A 15060-nucleotide genomic window follows, 5' to 3' on the forward strand; every position below is an offset into this window, starting at 1 on the left:
AAGCTCTTCACCACGGGACGTGATTATCAAGAGTCTAAAAAAGATGTGAATCACCATTATTTCCCAGAAACATTTTCTAAGTGTGACTTTACCATAATAGAAAGCTATTAGACCCAAATCTACATTTAGTCTCACTGTGAGTTAAAAATACCCTAACATTTAAGAAAGTTCTCAAATACAAAACCATTTTCGGTTATAATTTGGAGAAGGATAACAAAATCAAGTATATTCTTTCTTCTGGTTTCCTACAGCCCTTGGCTCATCCTCATGTCCTATATCATCCTGCGGTACTGCATTTATCTGTTCCAGCGTCTACCTCTCTCGCTGAACTCCTCAAGAGCTTATTAATCCTGGTATCTCTAGAACAGAATAGCCACAGTGCTTGCAACACAGCAGGAGCCCGATAATGGCTCGGTGACTGCATGAAAACTTTTAAAATCAGTTTTGACAGATGGCATATTAATGGACAAAAGTGTATGGAGACCCACTACGTGCGTGTATAAGGCTCTGCAGGGTGCAATGCAGCCTGAGGCACACCTCCTGCCTGCCAGCAGACCAGCTGGAAAGACAGGCTATCATGTTTTACATTTTTTAAATCATTAAAATGTGTTAAATAACAATTTAGGATAAGGGCAGGCAGATTTCAGCCGGCCTGCCAAATTTGGCCCATCTTTTGTATTTTCATAGCTTGAGAGCTAAAAATGGTTTTTACAGTTTAAAATGGTTATATAATTACCTACATAATATCCTTAATAATATCTTTTGACCCACAAAACAAAACATTTACTCTCTGTTCCTTTAAGGAAAAGTTTGCCGTCCCCTGCTTAGGACAACAGAAGACACATAGAGCGAAATGAGAGCGATCATTAAACTGTGTAGGCAAGAGTGTACTGCTGTATGAACTACAGAAACTAAGGAAAGCTTTGAAGAAGAACTGAAGCTGGGTGGTACCAAAAACAAAACAACAACAATAAATTAAAAAACCAGTTCAGAGAAGGTATATACTTAAGTACAGTTTTCAAAAGTGGGAAGAATTTCGGGGCTGGCCCCGTGGCCGAGTGGTTAAGTTTGCGCACTCTGCTGCAGGCGGCCCAGTGTTTCGTTAGTTCGAATCCTGGGCGCGGACATGGCACTGCTCATCAAACCACGCTGAGGCAGCCCCCCACATGCCACAACTAGAAGAACCCACAACGAAGAATACACAACTATGTGTGGGGGGGGGGGGCTTTGGGGAGAAAAAGGAAAAAATAAAATCTTTAAAAAAAAAAAAGTGGGAAGAATTTAGACGGGCAAAGAGGAGGAATAAAAGAATACATGTAGTTAATTTGTTATGATCTGACACTAATAGAACAAATTAGTCTCGTGACAAGACATGGTTAGTCAACAAAGTGCCACAGAATCAAATTACTTGAAAAAATTACAAATAAATGTCCAAAAGTTAATCATGTTTTAAATATATTACTAACCCCAATATAATCAATGTCCAAATCATGATAATACTTGGCACCCACAATCCAGCTCACGACATAGTAGGCAGTCAGCTGAAGATTTACATAGGGCCAGTTGAAACCTTTTCCCAGCCATCCAGGGAAGGACCACGGCAACCCTGCAGAAGGAAGAGGCAGAGGGGGCGTGGGTATAACAGGGCTGGCACTATGAAAAACAGAGCAAAATAAACCAAAAAGAACACAGGCTAAGCAAAAAGCCAGTACAGATCCGACTAAAGGAAAGGTTATATACTGTACACAAATTCTCAAAATCCCTTCTCCTCTATGGACACTACTCCTTAATTGTGCTCTAGATTCAGGTTCTATAATTTCAAATGCTCTTTCTAGAAAAAGAAATAAAAACAAACAACAATAAAAACACCTGTCTCAACTTGGCACTTACCAATAGAAAGAAATGCAACCTACAATTTCATTTAACATCCCTACCATCTGCTATAAGGATGTTCGATATTCAATTTCTGTTCTCTAAGGTCAAATCAAAGAGTTTTGAGGTTTATGCTTAACTACTTCTAAGAGCTAAGTATAATACAACTTCCTCATTCACTAGTACATCTTCTTACAACTTGAGGCTACTTAAAATATTAATCAGTCAGGTAATCAAACGTAGCAAAACTAGTTTGTCCTTATATCAATATAAATGCCAATGACTCAATAGGGAAACATATCTTTGTTAAATGACAAAGATCAAATAATCCACATTCTTCCATACCTTATTATTTTTAAGTGAAAAAAATGAGTAGAGAAGCACTAATTAAATTCTAAATCCTAATTGTTACAAATATATTAAAATAAGCTCAACGGTTAAGTTTCTTAACTGTTAATATATATTACTAATCTAGTTCACCACTGCAAAAACCAAAATCAAAATGACGAAATGCTTGTTTTTCTAAACACAGGAAGAGAGTGCATCTACACAGAAATGTGACATTAAAATAATGGTACATTTTAAAACAATGAAACGCAAATACATTCTGAAGGCCACCATGAGTAAGTCTTTGTTAGGACACGGATCAGTATGCCAGATTTTCTACATCTAAATGAGAACTGACCTTGAAAGCAGCCCGATGGGCCTGGGCTGAGTATGTGCTAAAGTCAATGATGCTTTTTACTGCTCAAAACATTTCTGGAATGTCTTACAAAAGTCCGTTTAGAAAGAACACATGGACTCATTTTTTTAATTTGGAAAAACTTATGCTTGTCCCTTAATTTGATTGTTGAAAGTGATTTTAAAAATATCTTGAAATCAAGTCTACAAAATGGACCTCATTAGTCTCACTTAATTTAGTCTGAATACATTAGGCTTTTTCAAAAAATCAAACTCATTTCCACAGATGATGGTATGCCACCCCTGTGGATGTTTGAAATATTCCACAGGTCTGTACGTTGCTACAGGAGAACTGGGAAATGAATATAGTTCCATCTGAGAAATCATGCAACAATCCTGCCCTAGAACCTAAGCTCCCCAAGGACAGGAATCGAGGGCTGGATTGTTTGGTATCCCCCGTGCCTGGAACAGTGACTACCACATCTACCACACTGCTGAGGTTCAAAACAATCAAACAAAAAAGGTTTGTATGTACTTCTTCTAGAAATAGGGTCTGCTACTGCATGTAATATACAATTTTGCAAATAGGGTATACTACTGCAGGTAATATACATTTTTATAAACAGTATTGCCCTTTTACAAATTTTGATGAGAAATTTTGTTGAGGAAAGTAGTTTAGCATCACAAAAAAAACTGAGAATGGAATTAGGTTCTAAATCTGATTTTGCTGTTTACTAATTATCTGACCTTAAGTCAGTAGCATAAACTCTCTAAGCCTCCACTGCTTCTTCCATAAAATGAGAAGAGCAGTATCTTACTCCAGAGGTATTATAAAGATCAGACATAATATACAAGGACAGAGAAAGGGTCATGCCTAGCACATGCTTTGCTTCTGGGTAGCATATGGGTAGTATTAACACCATTATTAGTACTTCAATATTAATGCAGACTCCACATAGATGATTCAGAATTTAAAAGTTAAAGGAAAACAAACTGCAAAAGTATGGCAAACTTCACTTCTTACCCATGAGCGTAATGTTAGGGTTCCGCTTCTTAGCTTCCTTCATTAACCACCACTCATATCCTCGGAAGTAATTCTCATCTAGTGCATAGTGCATGTGGGAGGGCTCAGTGCCGTCTGCATGGGAGAGAGCACGAGAGAAAGGAAACTCTCCATCAATGGTGTCGCGCAGGGCCACTCTCCCCTACACACATACACTCATTTCACAGAAGTAGTGTCCAGTTTCAATCCTAAAGCACGGCAAATAAGAATAATCTTACCTAACTTGAGGATGGTTGATCAAAGCACATTATTTCATCTTTTTTCATTTTCCTAAGAATCATAAAGGTCTTAAATAAGAAAACCACAACTTTCTATTATCAGCAGTGTTAAGAGAAGTGTTATCACCTCACATAATTGAATATCCCCAGGACTGCATTCTGCTGGGCTTTTGTTCTCTCCAGGGTTTTTAAATTCCCACGTCCAACTTTAAGTTCACATCACCTCAGCTTCCAGCTTCTCATTCTTGGATGTGAATTCCCGGGCTCCTAAGCCCCAATTCTCATACCGTATGCCTTGAGCCTATAACATGCCTTGTTAGACCAAGACAACAGAGTTTTGAGAAAAAAGGAATGAGTACACATTCCCATTATAAGAAAATTCTATACTGACCACTATTATGTGTTAAGGTAGGTAACTGACATCAGTCCTCATGTGTTACTACACATCACAAAGATCTGCCCTTGTTAAGAAGGACCTCACAAGGAGAAGGGCCCTTGCTCTTTATTCTTTAAGGTAAACATCAAAATTCGTAAGAACTACTTGCTTCTGCATCTCTCCCTCTAATTTAGCATCAGCAAACGAAGCTGACCAGTCGTTTTCAATTCTGCATAGACGGGTTTGACCATAAAATATATGCTCTCTTACAATAGCTTGGGGTACCAACACACAGATATATCTGTTTAATAAAAATTACTTCCAAATCACTAACAGGAATACAAGTATATGGACAATACTGTACAGTTCACTATAATGTAATCTGGCCTATAATTTTATTGTGAGTTTTGAACAAGTTACGCATTTTCCCCAAAGGAGTCACTGCTCATTGCTTCTTATAAACACGTGTGTGTGCGTGTGTGTGTGCGTGTGTCTGTTCGCACGTTCCACTTCGGCGGCCCGGGGTTTGCTGGTTCAGATCTCGGGTGCAGACCTATGCATGGCTTCTCAAGCCATGCTGTGGCAGGCGTCCCACATATAAAATAGAGAAAGATGGGCATGGATGTTAGCTCAGGGCCAGTCTTCCGCAACAAAAAGAGGAGGATTTGTGGGAGATGTTAGTTCAGGGATAGTCTTCCTCAAAAAAAAAAAAAAAAGGTGACAATGAAGATTGAAGATTTAGTTGTTAAAAATAATTTTGTTTTTAAAAGAAAAAAAGCTATATATTTTAAAATATTGATCACTTACATTTTTACCACATATTTTATTTAAAGCTGATAACATTTTACATGTTTTATACAACATTAAAAGCTTTCTTTTTCTAACTTTTCAATAAAATTCCAAACTGTCCCTATGCTCTGTCTAGTGAAGATAGTTTTTAGAAAACTGCGGATTTGTTTACTACTGATTACTTCAACTAAACATGCAATCTAAAGTCCAAATGCTGTTTTTGATGGAAAAAATGCATATTTTGATATAATTTTTAAAAAATAACTAGAGTAAAAAAGGAATAAGAAACTACTAAGCAATAATTGATATCAAAAATGTTGGCATCATTTCTATTCTGAGATCACAGCCCATAAATTTAGGTATAGATTCAAATGTTGGGGGAAAACAATCCCATTTCCCAAACATTCCTACCTGTTGTCTGCCCATCACCACCTATTTCGACTTTTAGAATATGCAAAGAGGCACCGAAGTTTGGCTGGGAAAAGAAGCAACAGTATTAACACTCTGCTTCACTGCATGAAGGACAAATCACTTCAAGACAATTACTAATTACTACCTTTGGTGTTACAGATGAGAAAACCAAATAAACAGCACCTTATTCCAAAAGTAATCTGCCATTTTTAAAAAAACTAGAATTGTGAAGGGGACAAATTCTATCGGTGAAATTAACCATACAGTTTCTACAATATCACAGGTACCAACAAATAATTATTTTGCCATTACCTTAAAGAGATAATCCAATATTTGAGAACGATAGGGCTCTGGGTAATTTACTAGAAGCCGGGAAGTTGCCTAAGAAAAGAAATTTCAGAAGATGAATAAAACAAATCCAATCACAAATACTTGTTCATAGTGCTTATGCACTCCACCTAGCATGCCCATAGGTAGCCAGCTCTTGGACAGGGCTGAGCTGTGGAAAGTCACTTCCCAGCTTATTTGCTTGCCTGGCTTTGTTTTGCCCATCATGGGGCAAACGGGACTGTTGTCCTCATGATTACATGATTACATAAAAATCTTTCCTGCCCTACATTACGCTGTTAGAACTGTGTATTTTGCAGTTTCTAGGTTATTTCTCCCTCTGTGTACTCATATCCTTAATACAGAATGTGCCACTTAAAGCAAACACACCACATCATTATGCAAGCCTATAGCCCCATTCAATGCAAAAGATTCGTCAAAGGCAACAGTCAGTTAAGAGCAGTATAACCAAATATTGAAACGCACCATCAGGCAATAACAAATAACCATGTTACTAATCACATTCCCCAAATAAGGCCTGGATTGCAACCAGCTGTTTACAACCAGACCAGGAAGAAGCATGAGGACAAGTTTTTCATTCAAAGGCCTTGGGATAACTTCCTCCTCCCTAATCTCTGAAACAGGATGATATTAACCAAAATCAGTCACGTGCCAGACACCATCCTAGGTACTTTATATCTTTCCTCACAAGGCTCCTACCAGGCAGGTATCACTGTATCCCCATAAAAGAAACTGATGCACAAAGAGGTTAAATAACCTGCCTAAGGCTGTAGAGTGAGTGACGGCCCAGAACAGACCCTGGGCAATCTGCTCTTAAGTCCACAGGGGTTTTTTTGGTTTTTGGGGGGTTTTTGGTGAGGAAGATTGGCCCTGAGCTAACATCTGTGCCAATCTTCCTCTATTTTGTATGTGGGACACTGCCGCAGCATGGCTTGATGAGCAGTGTGCAGGTCTGCCCCTGGGATCCAAACCCTCAAACCCCGGGCCGCTGAAGCAGAACACGTGAACTCAACCACTACACCACCAGGCTGGCCCCTTAAGTCCACATTCTTAACCACTACACCATGCTGCCTTCCCCATATGATATGAATGAAGTTTTAACGAGAACTTTCCAAATACTTACTGCCACAAACTGTGCAAGATACCAGGGACTCCACAGAGAAGTTTAAGGCAGTGTGCAAATATAGTGTTGCAACCATTTTCATTCAATCAGTATTTATTTACTTATTTATTTATTTGGTGAGGAAGCTTAGCCCTGAGCCAACATCTGTGCCAATCTTTCTCTATTTTGTATATGAGATACCACCACAGGACAGCTTGACAAGCGACGTCTAGGTCTGCACCCAGGATCCGAACCCACGAACCCCAGGCCACTGAAGCAGAGTGCATAAATTTAACCACTATGCCACTGGGCCAGCCCCTCACTCACTATTTATTGAGCTTCTAAGATGAGTAATGCACTATATACAGGGACACTGTTGGATGTCCTATCATTACATAAGTCTCCTACACCAAGTTATGAAACAATTCTCACTTTAATAATTTTAAACTGAGCTAAATAAACAAAATAACCAAAGACTCCATTTTTCAGCAAGTCTAAATACTAGATTTAATATTACAAGTAAAGATAACAAGCTGGATGAATCTTCATTCCATGAACTATTGGCTACTCCAGGTTTAAACCACAAAAATAAAAAGCAGAATGGTGGTAACAAAGGACAAATACGTTAGCCAATTAGTCCACAGGTTACCTTGAAATATGCACCAGCACTCATGAGGTTGCAACATTAGGTAATAAAAGTGTAAAGATCAAGAAGAGTCAGTTGGGTTGGTTAGAGAGATTTGTTCCCCCAGCAGAAGGTCAGGTCTGTGACCAGGCTACAGACCAAGTCATCCGCTGTAGTGTGGGCCCTGAGAGTTGGCTTTTTCTTTTTGTAATACAAGTGCCTGACTTAAGCTTTGATTGCTGAAGCATCCACATTTCAATAATAATTATGTTTTATGGTATATGTACTTAAAAATATTTCCACAAATCTTTTTGGTAACTTAGCGTTTTGCTAAGTTAAGTGATGGAAATTCATTAAAAATATAGATCACTGTGAAATAAGACAAAATATTGAAATATTAATTACTGAACATGGCTTTACCTACTTTTGGTTTCTTACTACGGAGAAACTAAAGATATTTGGATCTGTTAGTAAACATACCCTGTGCAACACTGAAAATCATACTATTAAGAAAAAGAGGTATATGCTTCTAGAAATAATGAAATGTAGACAGAAATTTGACAGTCTAGAGAATGCTGGTATAACAGACAGTTCACAATTGCTTATTTCCTAGTTTTCACTAGAAATTAAGGTTTTTAAGAGTTAAGAATTCTAATTACTATACATAATGAAAACTACTAGAAATAATAAAGGAAAAATCTCTATGCAAGGAAAGTAGGATGTATTTTGGCCAAGAAAAGGTATGAGGGATGGAGATCCATTTTTATTAGGGGAAATGAAAGTAATTTTGTCCTAAAGTAGACAAACTAAATGGATATAGAAAGTGGGGAAAAGAGAGAAAGAAGGAAAGAATTTTATTTTGTGTAGTCAAGCCAGCTAAAACTGAAATAAATTTATGATAAGGAATATTTTAAAATAAACTTTAATAGTGTACTTATGTAAAACTAAAACTTAATTTTCTTTCATTTGACAAAAGGACAAAATTTTCTTAGACTATTGTTCTCCTCTTGCTGAGATTGTGAAAGGTTTTTCTTTACTTTTTAAGTAATCTGCCTAGGAAACAAAGATTCTGTGTTGTATTAAAATAATTTCCTGTGCCTCACATTGTCTTTAGCACTTCTTGGGTTACTTAAGAAAACTGAGTCTTCTCTACTAAAAGAGCTAGTTGTTTTTAATAACTATGTAACTTTCTGTATTGCCTACTAAGTCTTTGTCACTTTGGTTAAATGGATAACTAAGTATCGTTTCACAGTGATCTATGATCCTATTTAATCATTCTAAAACCTTTCAATAATTTTGACAAACTTCTCAAATCAAATTCTAAATGAAGTCTTTTTGACCTTGAACTAACTTTGAGATTTTCCAGAGGGACCTCAGAATATTTCAAAGGGTTTTTTTTCTCTCTCCTTATAAAAAGAGAGACATTAGAGGGGCCAGCCTGATGGCGCAGCAGTTAAATGCACACGTTCTACTACAGCGGCCCAGGGTTCCCTGGTTCGGATCCCAGGTGCGGACATGGCATCGCTTGGTAAGCCATGCTGTGGTAGGCGTCCCACATATAAAGTAGAGGAAGATGGGCAAGGATGTTAGCTCAGGGCCAGTCTTCCTCAGCAAAAAGAGGAGGATTGGCAGCAGTTAGCTCAGGGCTAATCTTCCTCAAAAAAAAAATTTAAAAAAAAAGAGAGACATTAGATTAATTCCGCATATTTGATATGCTAAACTACAAAGGAAGTATTGTCAAATAAGAAGTAACACTAAACCTACTTCAGGTTATATTTGTATGGACATATGTCATTAATATGTGTTCCAGAAATTATATGAAATTCCTAGACATCTGCTATGTCTTGGTATAACATTATCACTTGTAATTCTGTTTTATCTTAAAATGTATCTTAAAATTTTATCTCAAAACGTAGGTCACAGAAATAACCAGATTTCCTTGTAAATTGCATTATAATGAACATTCATCAGATTTTTAACATGGTCATTTTTAAGTCTTTTTTTCATTTACAGACAGTTACTGTTGTACTCTGAACCTTTGGAAAAGTGTTTCTGAAAGGTGCTTAAAAGGACTCTAACAAGTATAGAGTTCTGATAACTTTCAGATCATACCACTGAACTGAGTAAGAATTTATACAACTCTAAGGAGAAACAGGATTTATAAGACTGCTAACAAACAAGCCAGACCAACAAGAATTGATTACATGAGACTGAAGGAACTGATGAGGATGCTTATAAGTTGTACGACTTTTTATTTGAAACAGTTGGTTCTTTAATGTTTTGGTTTTTCCAGATTTAAGGTAACGGTTTTTCTTAAGCTATCTACAACTTACAACAATTTGGTAAAGTATAGCCTTGTGAACAAAGATGAAACAATTATATTTTCTCCCTACTTGATCTCTCCAAAATTCAGCAACTCTTCATGAGCATTCTTATTTTCATTACAATATAGTTATTTGCATAAGTTCAACAACAACCTGCTCTCCTTGTAATAGGACACAATTGGAAACATTAGTTATATTACCAAGGCTTTGATTGGAATGTCACATTTGAGAGAGATGTACATAGACTCAGATATGACCATACACCCTTAAGGAACTATGGTTGACTTTATGGGGCCAATAAAACCCCTTGGAAAAATCAGCCTGGTACCCCACTTACAGGATTCTCAGCAGCCTTTACCAGGTGAGTAAGGAAGGTCACTTCCTGGCAGGCCCAGGAAATGCAGGATATTTTGGGGACCTCAAGAAAAGAATTCATCCAACTCTAAAGGTATTGCAGATGAAGTCTGATTGTGAGTCCTTGGCTTGTCTTCCTAGACTCAAGAGGCTTTTGAGTCCAATCTGAGATTCCTTATGAAAAGGGTCATCAAAGTAGACCTAAAAGAGCCTATCTGATCAATCACCATTCTTGCTGCATTAATGTAAATAATCAGGCTGAGTTTAAAGAGACTAGACTTATTTTGCAAGCAAATTAGTCTTACTTTAGTTATCTCTGATATAAGAGGGGCTGCCCATAGAGAAAAAAATTATGTTTCAACGGAAAACTATAGTACACCCTTCTGGATATCAGATTCTAGTCCTGTTAACTGTCTTGGAGATTTGTTTTCTACCGGTAAACTAAACTAGATACTGAATTCTTCTCATTTCTTCCCATATCTGGCTATAACAGTCCAAACCAATGTTTCCAATCTTTCTTCCACCCTTCTGACTTGGAATCATGGAGCACTAAAACTGCCATGCAAGCTAAAGTAGAACTTGACATAAACTTCAAAGAAGTCATTGTTCATGTACGGACAATCTTCATGCCTATTGCTGTGTGGGCCCCTCCAAAATATCACCAAAGACATTCAAACTGCAAGCCAGGAAAATCTATCAGATTGTCACTGTCTGCCCCTACTCCATCTTGAAGATGCTTCAAGCCCTACAGCTAGAAATCTTCACTGGCCTTGCTCAGGACTTGGACTGAGTTTACAGTCTGCTCTAACCATTAACCATTGTTTTTCTATTGCCTCTTATTAAATAACCTGATGCAAATATTTGTACCATGTAGGCCTAACTTTGGGAGCCCACTTGGATCCCTACCTACTGAAATGAGACATAACCCTTTAACTAAACTGAGCTGTTCTCAGGACTGAGACTGGCTCCATGAGATACAAAGCCATCTACCAGCTCAGGACAGGTTCAAACCTACTTACACCGGGTGGCCTAAGATGTTAAAATATTTCACAATATTACTGACATCTTTGAACAAATTCCTAGGACCTCAAGTTCACTGACCTGGTTTCATGGTAGGAGCCTTCAAGTTTGAGACAATGGCTACAGACTGCATTTCAGATTATTGCCTATAAAATTATTACAGGATTTGCTTGTATAACCCTATTTAGATGTGTGCTTCCTGGGTTCCAAAGTACCCTACCCCTGACTTTTAGCACATAGCTACCCAGGCAGTTAAGGTCCTCACCATTGACTCTGATGCCTGGACATCACAGGGTGATTTGTAGTGTAAGCCCTGACAGTTTGGCTTTTTTTCTTTTCTTGTAATGCAAGTGTCTGACTTAAGCTTTGATTGCCAAGGCATCCACTTCAAAGAGGGCTATCTTGAATAAACACATGGGGGCGGGGGAGCAGGGGGACTAGGCATTTTGATTTAGAGATCTTGGTTGATTCAATAACTGTTTGTTTTCTCTCTTTCTGTGATTTAAATTCCCACTCATGTTTTAAATTCACTAATAAAGTGAACCCATGAAACTGTAGGCCCACACCCTCAACCCCACTAAAAGCAGAACCCTAGGCCACACTATCTTTCTCTCTTTCACTCCCGGTGACCTCACTGTGAGGTCCCAGGTGTGCCAGTGCTTTCCAGGACCTGTGAGTAATAAACCTTTTTTTTTTTTCCCAACGTTTCCTGATGGTTATTGCTGAGGGCATCTTACAATCATAAAAAGAACCACAAGGTCCAGTCCAGCCACACCACTGGTTATTGAGAGACTGAGACCGGCACAAAACATCCACCCAGCAAGCAAGCATTCAAGCTAGATCTGAACTGCATCTGAGGATACAAGCTCCACCTGACTCAACCCAACAAACGACCCATTCAAGAGTTCAGCCTTAACGTTTCCAAACAAAATTAGCTCTAGCTGTGATGTGGGGTACAAAAAAGAAAATCCCAAAGGTCTGCCACCATAAACTCCGTGGACCCAAAGGTCACAAACAGAAGGGGAAAACAACCGACAGGACAAAGCTTATAAGAGCATGGGACAGGAGCAAGCAAATTTTGTTAGTGGAACAGCTAGATCTTAAGTTAACATGAGGGAAGCCATCTTAGGGAAAGGAAGCAACGTTGTAACCATGACCCTGACTCACTAGTCTCTGTGAATACATTCTAGCCTGCACTGTAGCCTAGATGATTAAGCACCTATCGCTTTTACAAAATACATGATGTGCTAGTTCTACGACTCTTGCTTACGTATATCTCCCAGCTATGCTAAGACAATAACTTCGTTCTTGGAGTTCCCTTAGAACATGACGACCTCCAGCAAGGAAAACTCTGTGCTGGTACCCATCATGAATGACAGAAGAAAGAGATAATGAGGCACCTTGAACTCGGTCACACAGATGGGTGACCTTCCTAAACGCCCCCTCCCTTGCCCATTTCCCCCAGATAACTACCTCAAGGTTCTGTATAATTTTAAGATGGTTCTTGAGGACATTAGTCTGCCATCTTCTCATTATGCTAGCTAATCTTACACATTTTCCTTTCTCAACCACCAGCTTGTTTGCAATTGATCGGCTCCAGATTGTGGGGAGCAGAACGAGCCCCTTTTTGCTCTGTCACATTAGGAGCCAAGAACAATCATGCTACTGGAGAAGCGCTCACACCTGGAGGCCACCTGTCAGCATGACCAGGGAGCTAAGAAAATGACCAGCAGCCTACACAATTTTGCCCAAAGCTGGAATGGCCCTCATGTCTCCCTTCACATAAATCTTATGGAATACCCAGATAATAAGAACACATCTTAACTGTCACACACAAGAGAGGCCTAAGGAGGCATGCCAGTTAGAGGTAACTGGTATCCTGGATGGGATCCTGGAACAGAAAACGTACATTAGGTAAAAACTAAGAAAATATGAAGCGAACTAAGGACTTTCACTAAGGTTATCAATATTAGTTGTGACAAATGTACCATACCAATGTGGGATACCGATTATAGGAGAAACTAGCTCCAGGGTATATGAGAACTCTGTACCATCTTGGCAACTTTTCTGTAAATCTAAAACTATTCTAAAATTAAAATTTTTTATTTTTAAAAAACCAACTCATCCCTTGATCCAGAGATCCTTGAATCAAGAAAAAGGTCTCAATACCGAGTATGAGAATCAACTGGTATATTTGTTAAAATGCAGATTCTCAGGCCCCACTGGCGAACTACAAAGTCAGAATCGGGGGCGGGGGAAGGCCAGATTCTGCATCTTAACAAGCACAGCAGGTGATTCTTATTCACCCTAAAGGTCGTGAGCCACTATCGTGGCTGTTGACTCAATGTTTCCCCCTCCTCACACACAAAAATAGTCACCACTGACGCACAGCAGCACTGATCTTTCCAGGGGACAACTCACTCCCTTGGGCCTTGACCAACTGAGGAACACAGTCCCTTAACAGTAAACAACCCTAGACTCACTATCAGTTGATACCTGTATTAAAAAAAAAAAAAAAAGTCCCAGATAGTTTGAGGCCTTTTACCTTCCTAAAGAGGCCTTGAGGCAACTATCGTGCCTCCAAAGAAAAACCTATTCGGCACTCTCTGCACTAGTAGTCCGGGGCTTCCGACCCCCGACCCACCTCCCTAAAGAGGAAGAGGCACAGCCAAAGAATCCCACCGGGGCATCCTCTTGGACACGGAGATGTTCCCCGGCTCCCTGGCCATTTCTGAAGCGACCCTCCCAGAATGCCCTCTGCGCGGCCAGGAGAGCCCAGGCCCGGTTGCCCAGGGTGAGGGTTCGAGCCCCAGCCTCGTCATTATCTAGACCTGTCACTCACTCGGCGGACCTCCAGATCGTCATCCGTTAAACCTAACTGCCTCTAGGTTCATCTCAAACGAGGAAGCGCCGGACCCAGGCCCGCAGCGGGCACGCCCAGGTCGAGAGGCGCCGGCCGGCAGCTGGGCCGGGACCGGAGCGCGGCGAAATGCGGGGCTGCGCCGCGGGGGCTTGTGGGCGGGGCGGGGCGGGACGGGGCGGGTCCCCGGTGCACCCACCGCCCGCAGCTCACCCCGCCGCCGCTGACCGCGCCGATGCCGTCGAACTCCCGGCCCAGCCCGTCGGAGTCGTCGAGCACGTACGCGCCGCCGGGCGCCAACAGCGCACACAGCAGCAGGGACACGGCGGCGCGGCCCGCCGAACCCGCGGCTGCCGTCATGGCTTTCGCTCGGCGTTGCCGGGAAGCCTGGAGTAGGCTCTCAGCCATTGTGTGGGTCACATGACTACGGCACCCAGGGAGGCGGGACCGGCCGCCGCCATGATGGAGACGGGCAGGAGGCCGCTGACCTCGCCGCCGCCATCTTGAGTGCGGGCCACACGGCGCCGACGCAGCCACCGTAGGGATGTCGGAGGGCAGAGTGAGCCTTTTCTAGTCAACCCCCTGCCAGGGTCAGGAGCAGGCCTTCACGTGGTCGCCCTTCTGTGCCTCTCTGCCCGCCTCACCCGCTGGAGAGCTTTACTGAAGGGCAGGTGGATGTCCAAAGCCTGCCAAGGTGCCCGGGCAAGTGAGTGGCCCACCGTGGACCTCCCCCAGCATTTCATGGCAATCTACCACGTGCCTGTTGGTGGCAGTGCAAGAAAGAGGAATCGCCTTACATAGCCCCAGTTCAGCTGCCACGTTGGTGGAGCCACTTAGCTTTGTGAGCCTGGTTTCCTCCTATGTAAGATGAAACAAGAAGAGCAGCTGCATGGGGGACATCAGTTTAAATGAAATACAAGTACAGTGATAGGCACCGAGTAAATTTTAGCTGAATGCATTACACAGTGACAAACGTTAGTTGGGAAGGTTCTCCATTCTGGTCACCCTCTGTATGGT

At 40.8% G+C, this 15060-nt stretch overlaps 1 protein-coding gene across 31 annotated transcripts in view; it reads right to left on the reverse strand.

Moving 5' to 3' along the window:
- Window positions 1–14797, reverse strand: part of GALC (galactosylceramidase) — a 57931-nt gene extending 43134 nt beyond the window's left edge. For 2 of the 31 annotated variants that reach the window (XM_070593686.1, XM_008521428.2), the window contains exons 1-5: window positions 14026–14454; window positions 5723–5791; window positions 5411–5474; window positions 3578–3691; window positions 1467–1606 (exon numbers count right to left, since the gene is read on the reverse strand). In XM_070593686.1, the coding sequence (XP_070449787.1) occupies window positions 1467–1606; window positions 3578–3671 (234 nt within the window). In that variant the 5' untranslated portion in view covers window positions 3672–3691; window positions 5411–5474; window positions 5723–5791; window positions 14026–14454. Of the gene's footprint in view, window positions 1–1466; window positions 1607–3577; window positions 3692–3834; window positions 3887–3961; window positions 4147–5410; window positions 5475–5722; window positions 5792–13827; window positions 14001–14025 lie in introns of those variants that run through there. The other 29 variants (XM_070593688.1, XM_070593676.1, XM_070593664.1 and 26 more) reach the window with 28 other exon arrangements.
- Window positions 14798–15060: the final 263 nt, after the last annotated feature.

The sequence above is a fragment of the Equus przewalskii genome, chromosome 25 (genome assembly GCF_037783145.1).
Source record: "Equus przewalskii isolate Varuska chromosome 25, EquPr2, whole genome shotgun sequence".
NCBI lineage: Eukaryota > Metazoa > Chordata > Mammalia > Perissodactyla > Equidae > Equus > Equus przewalskii.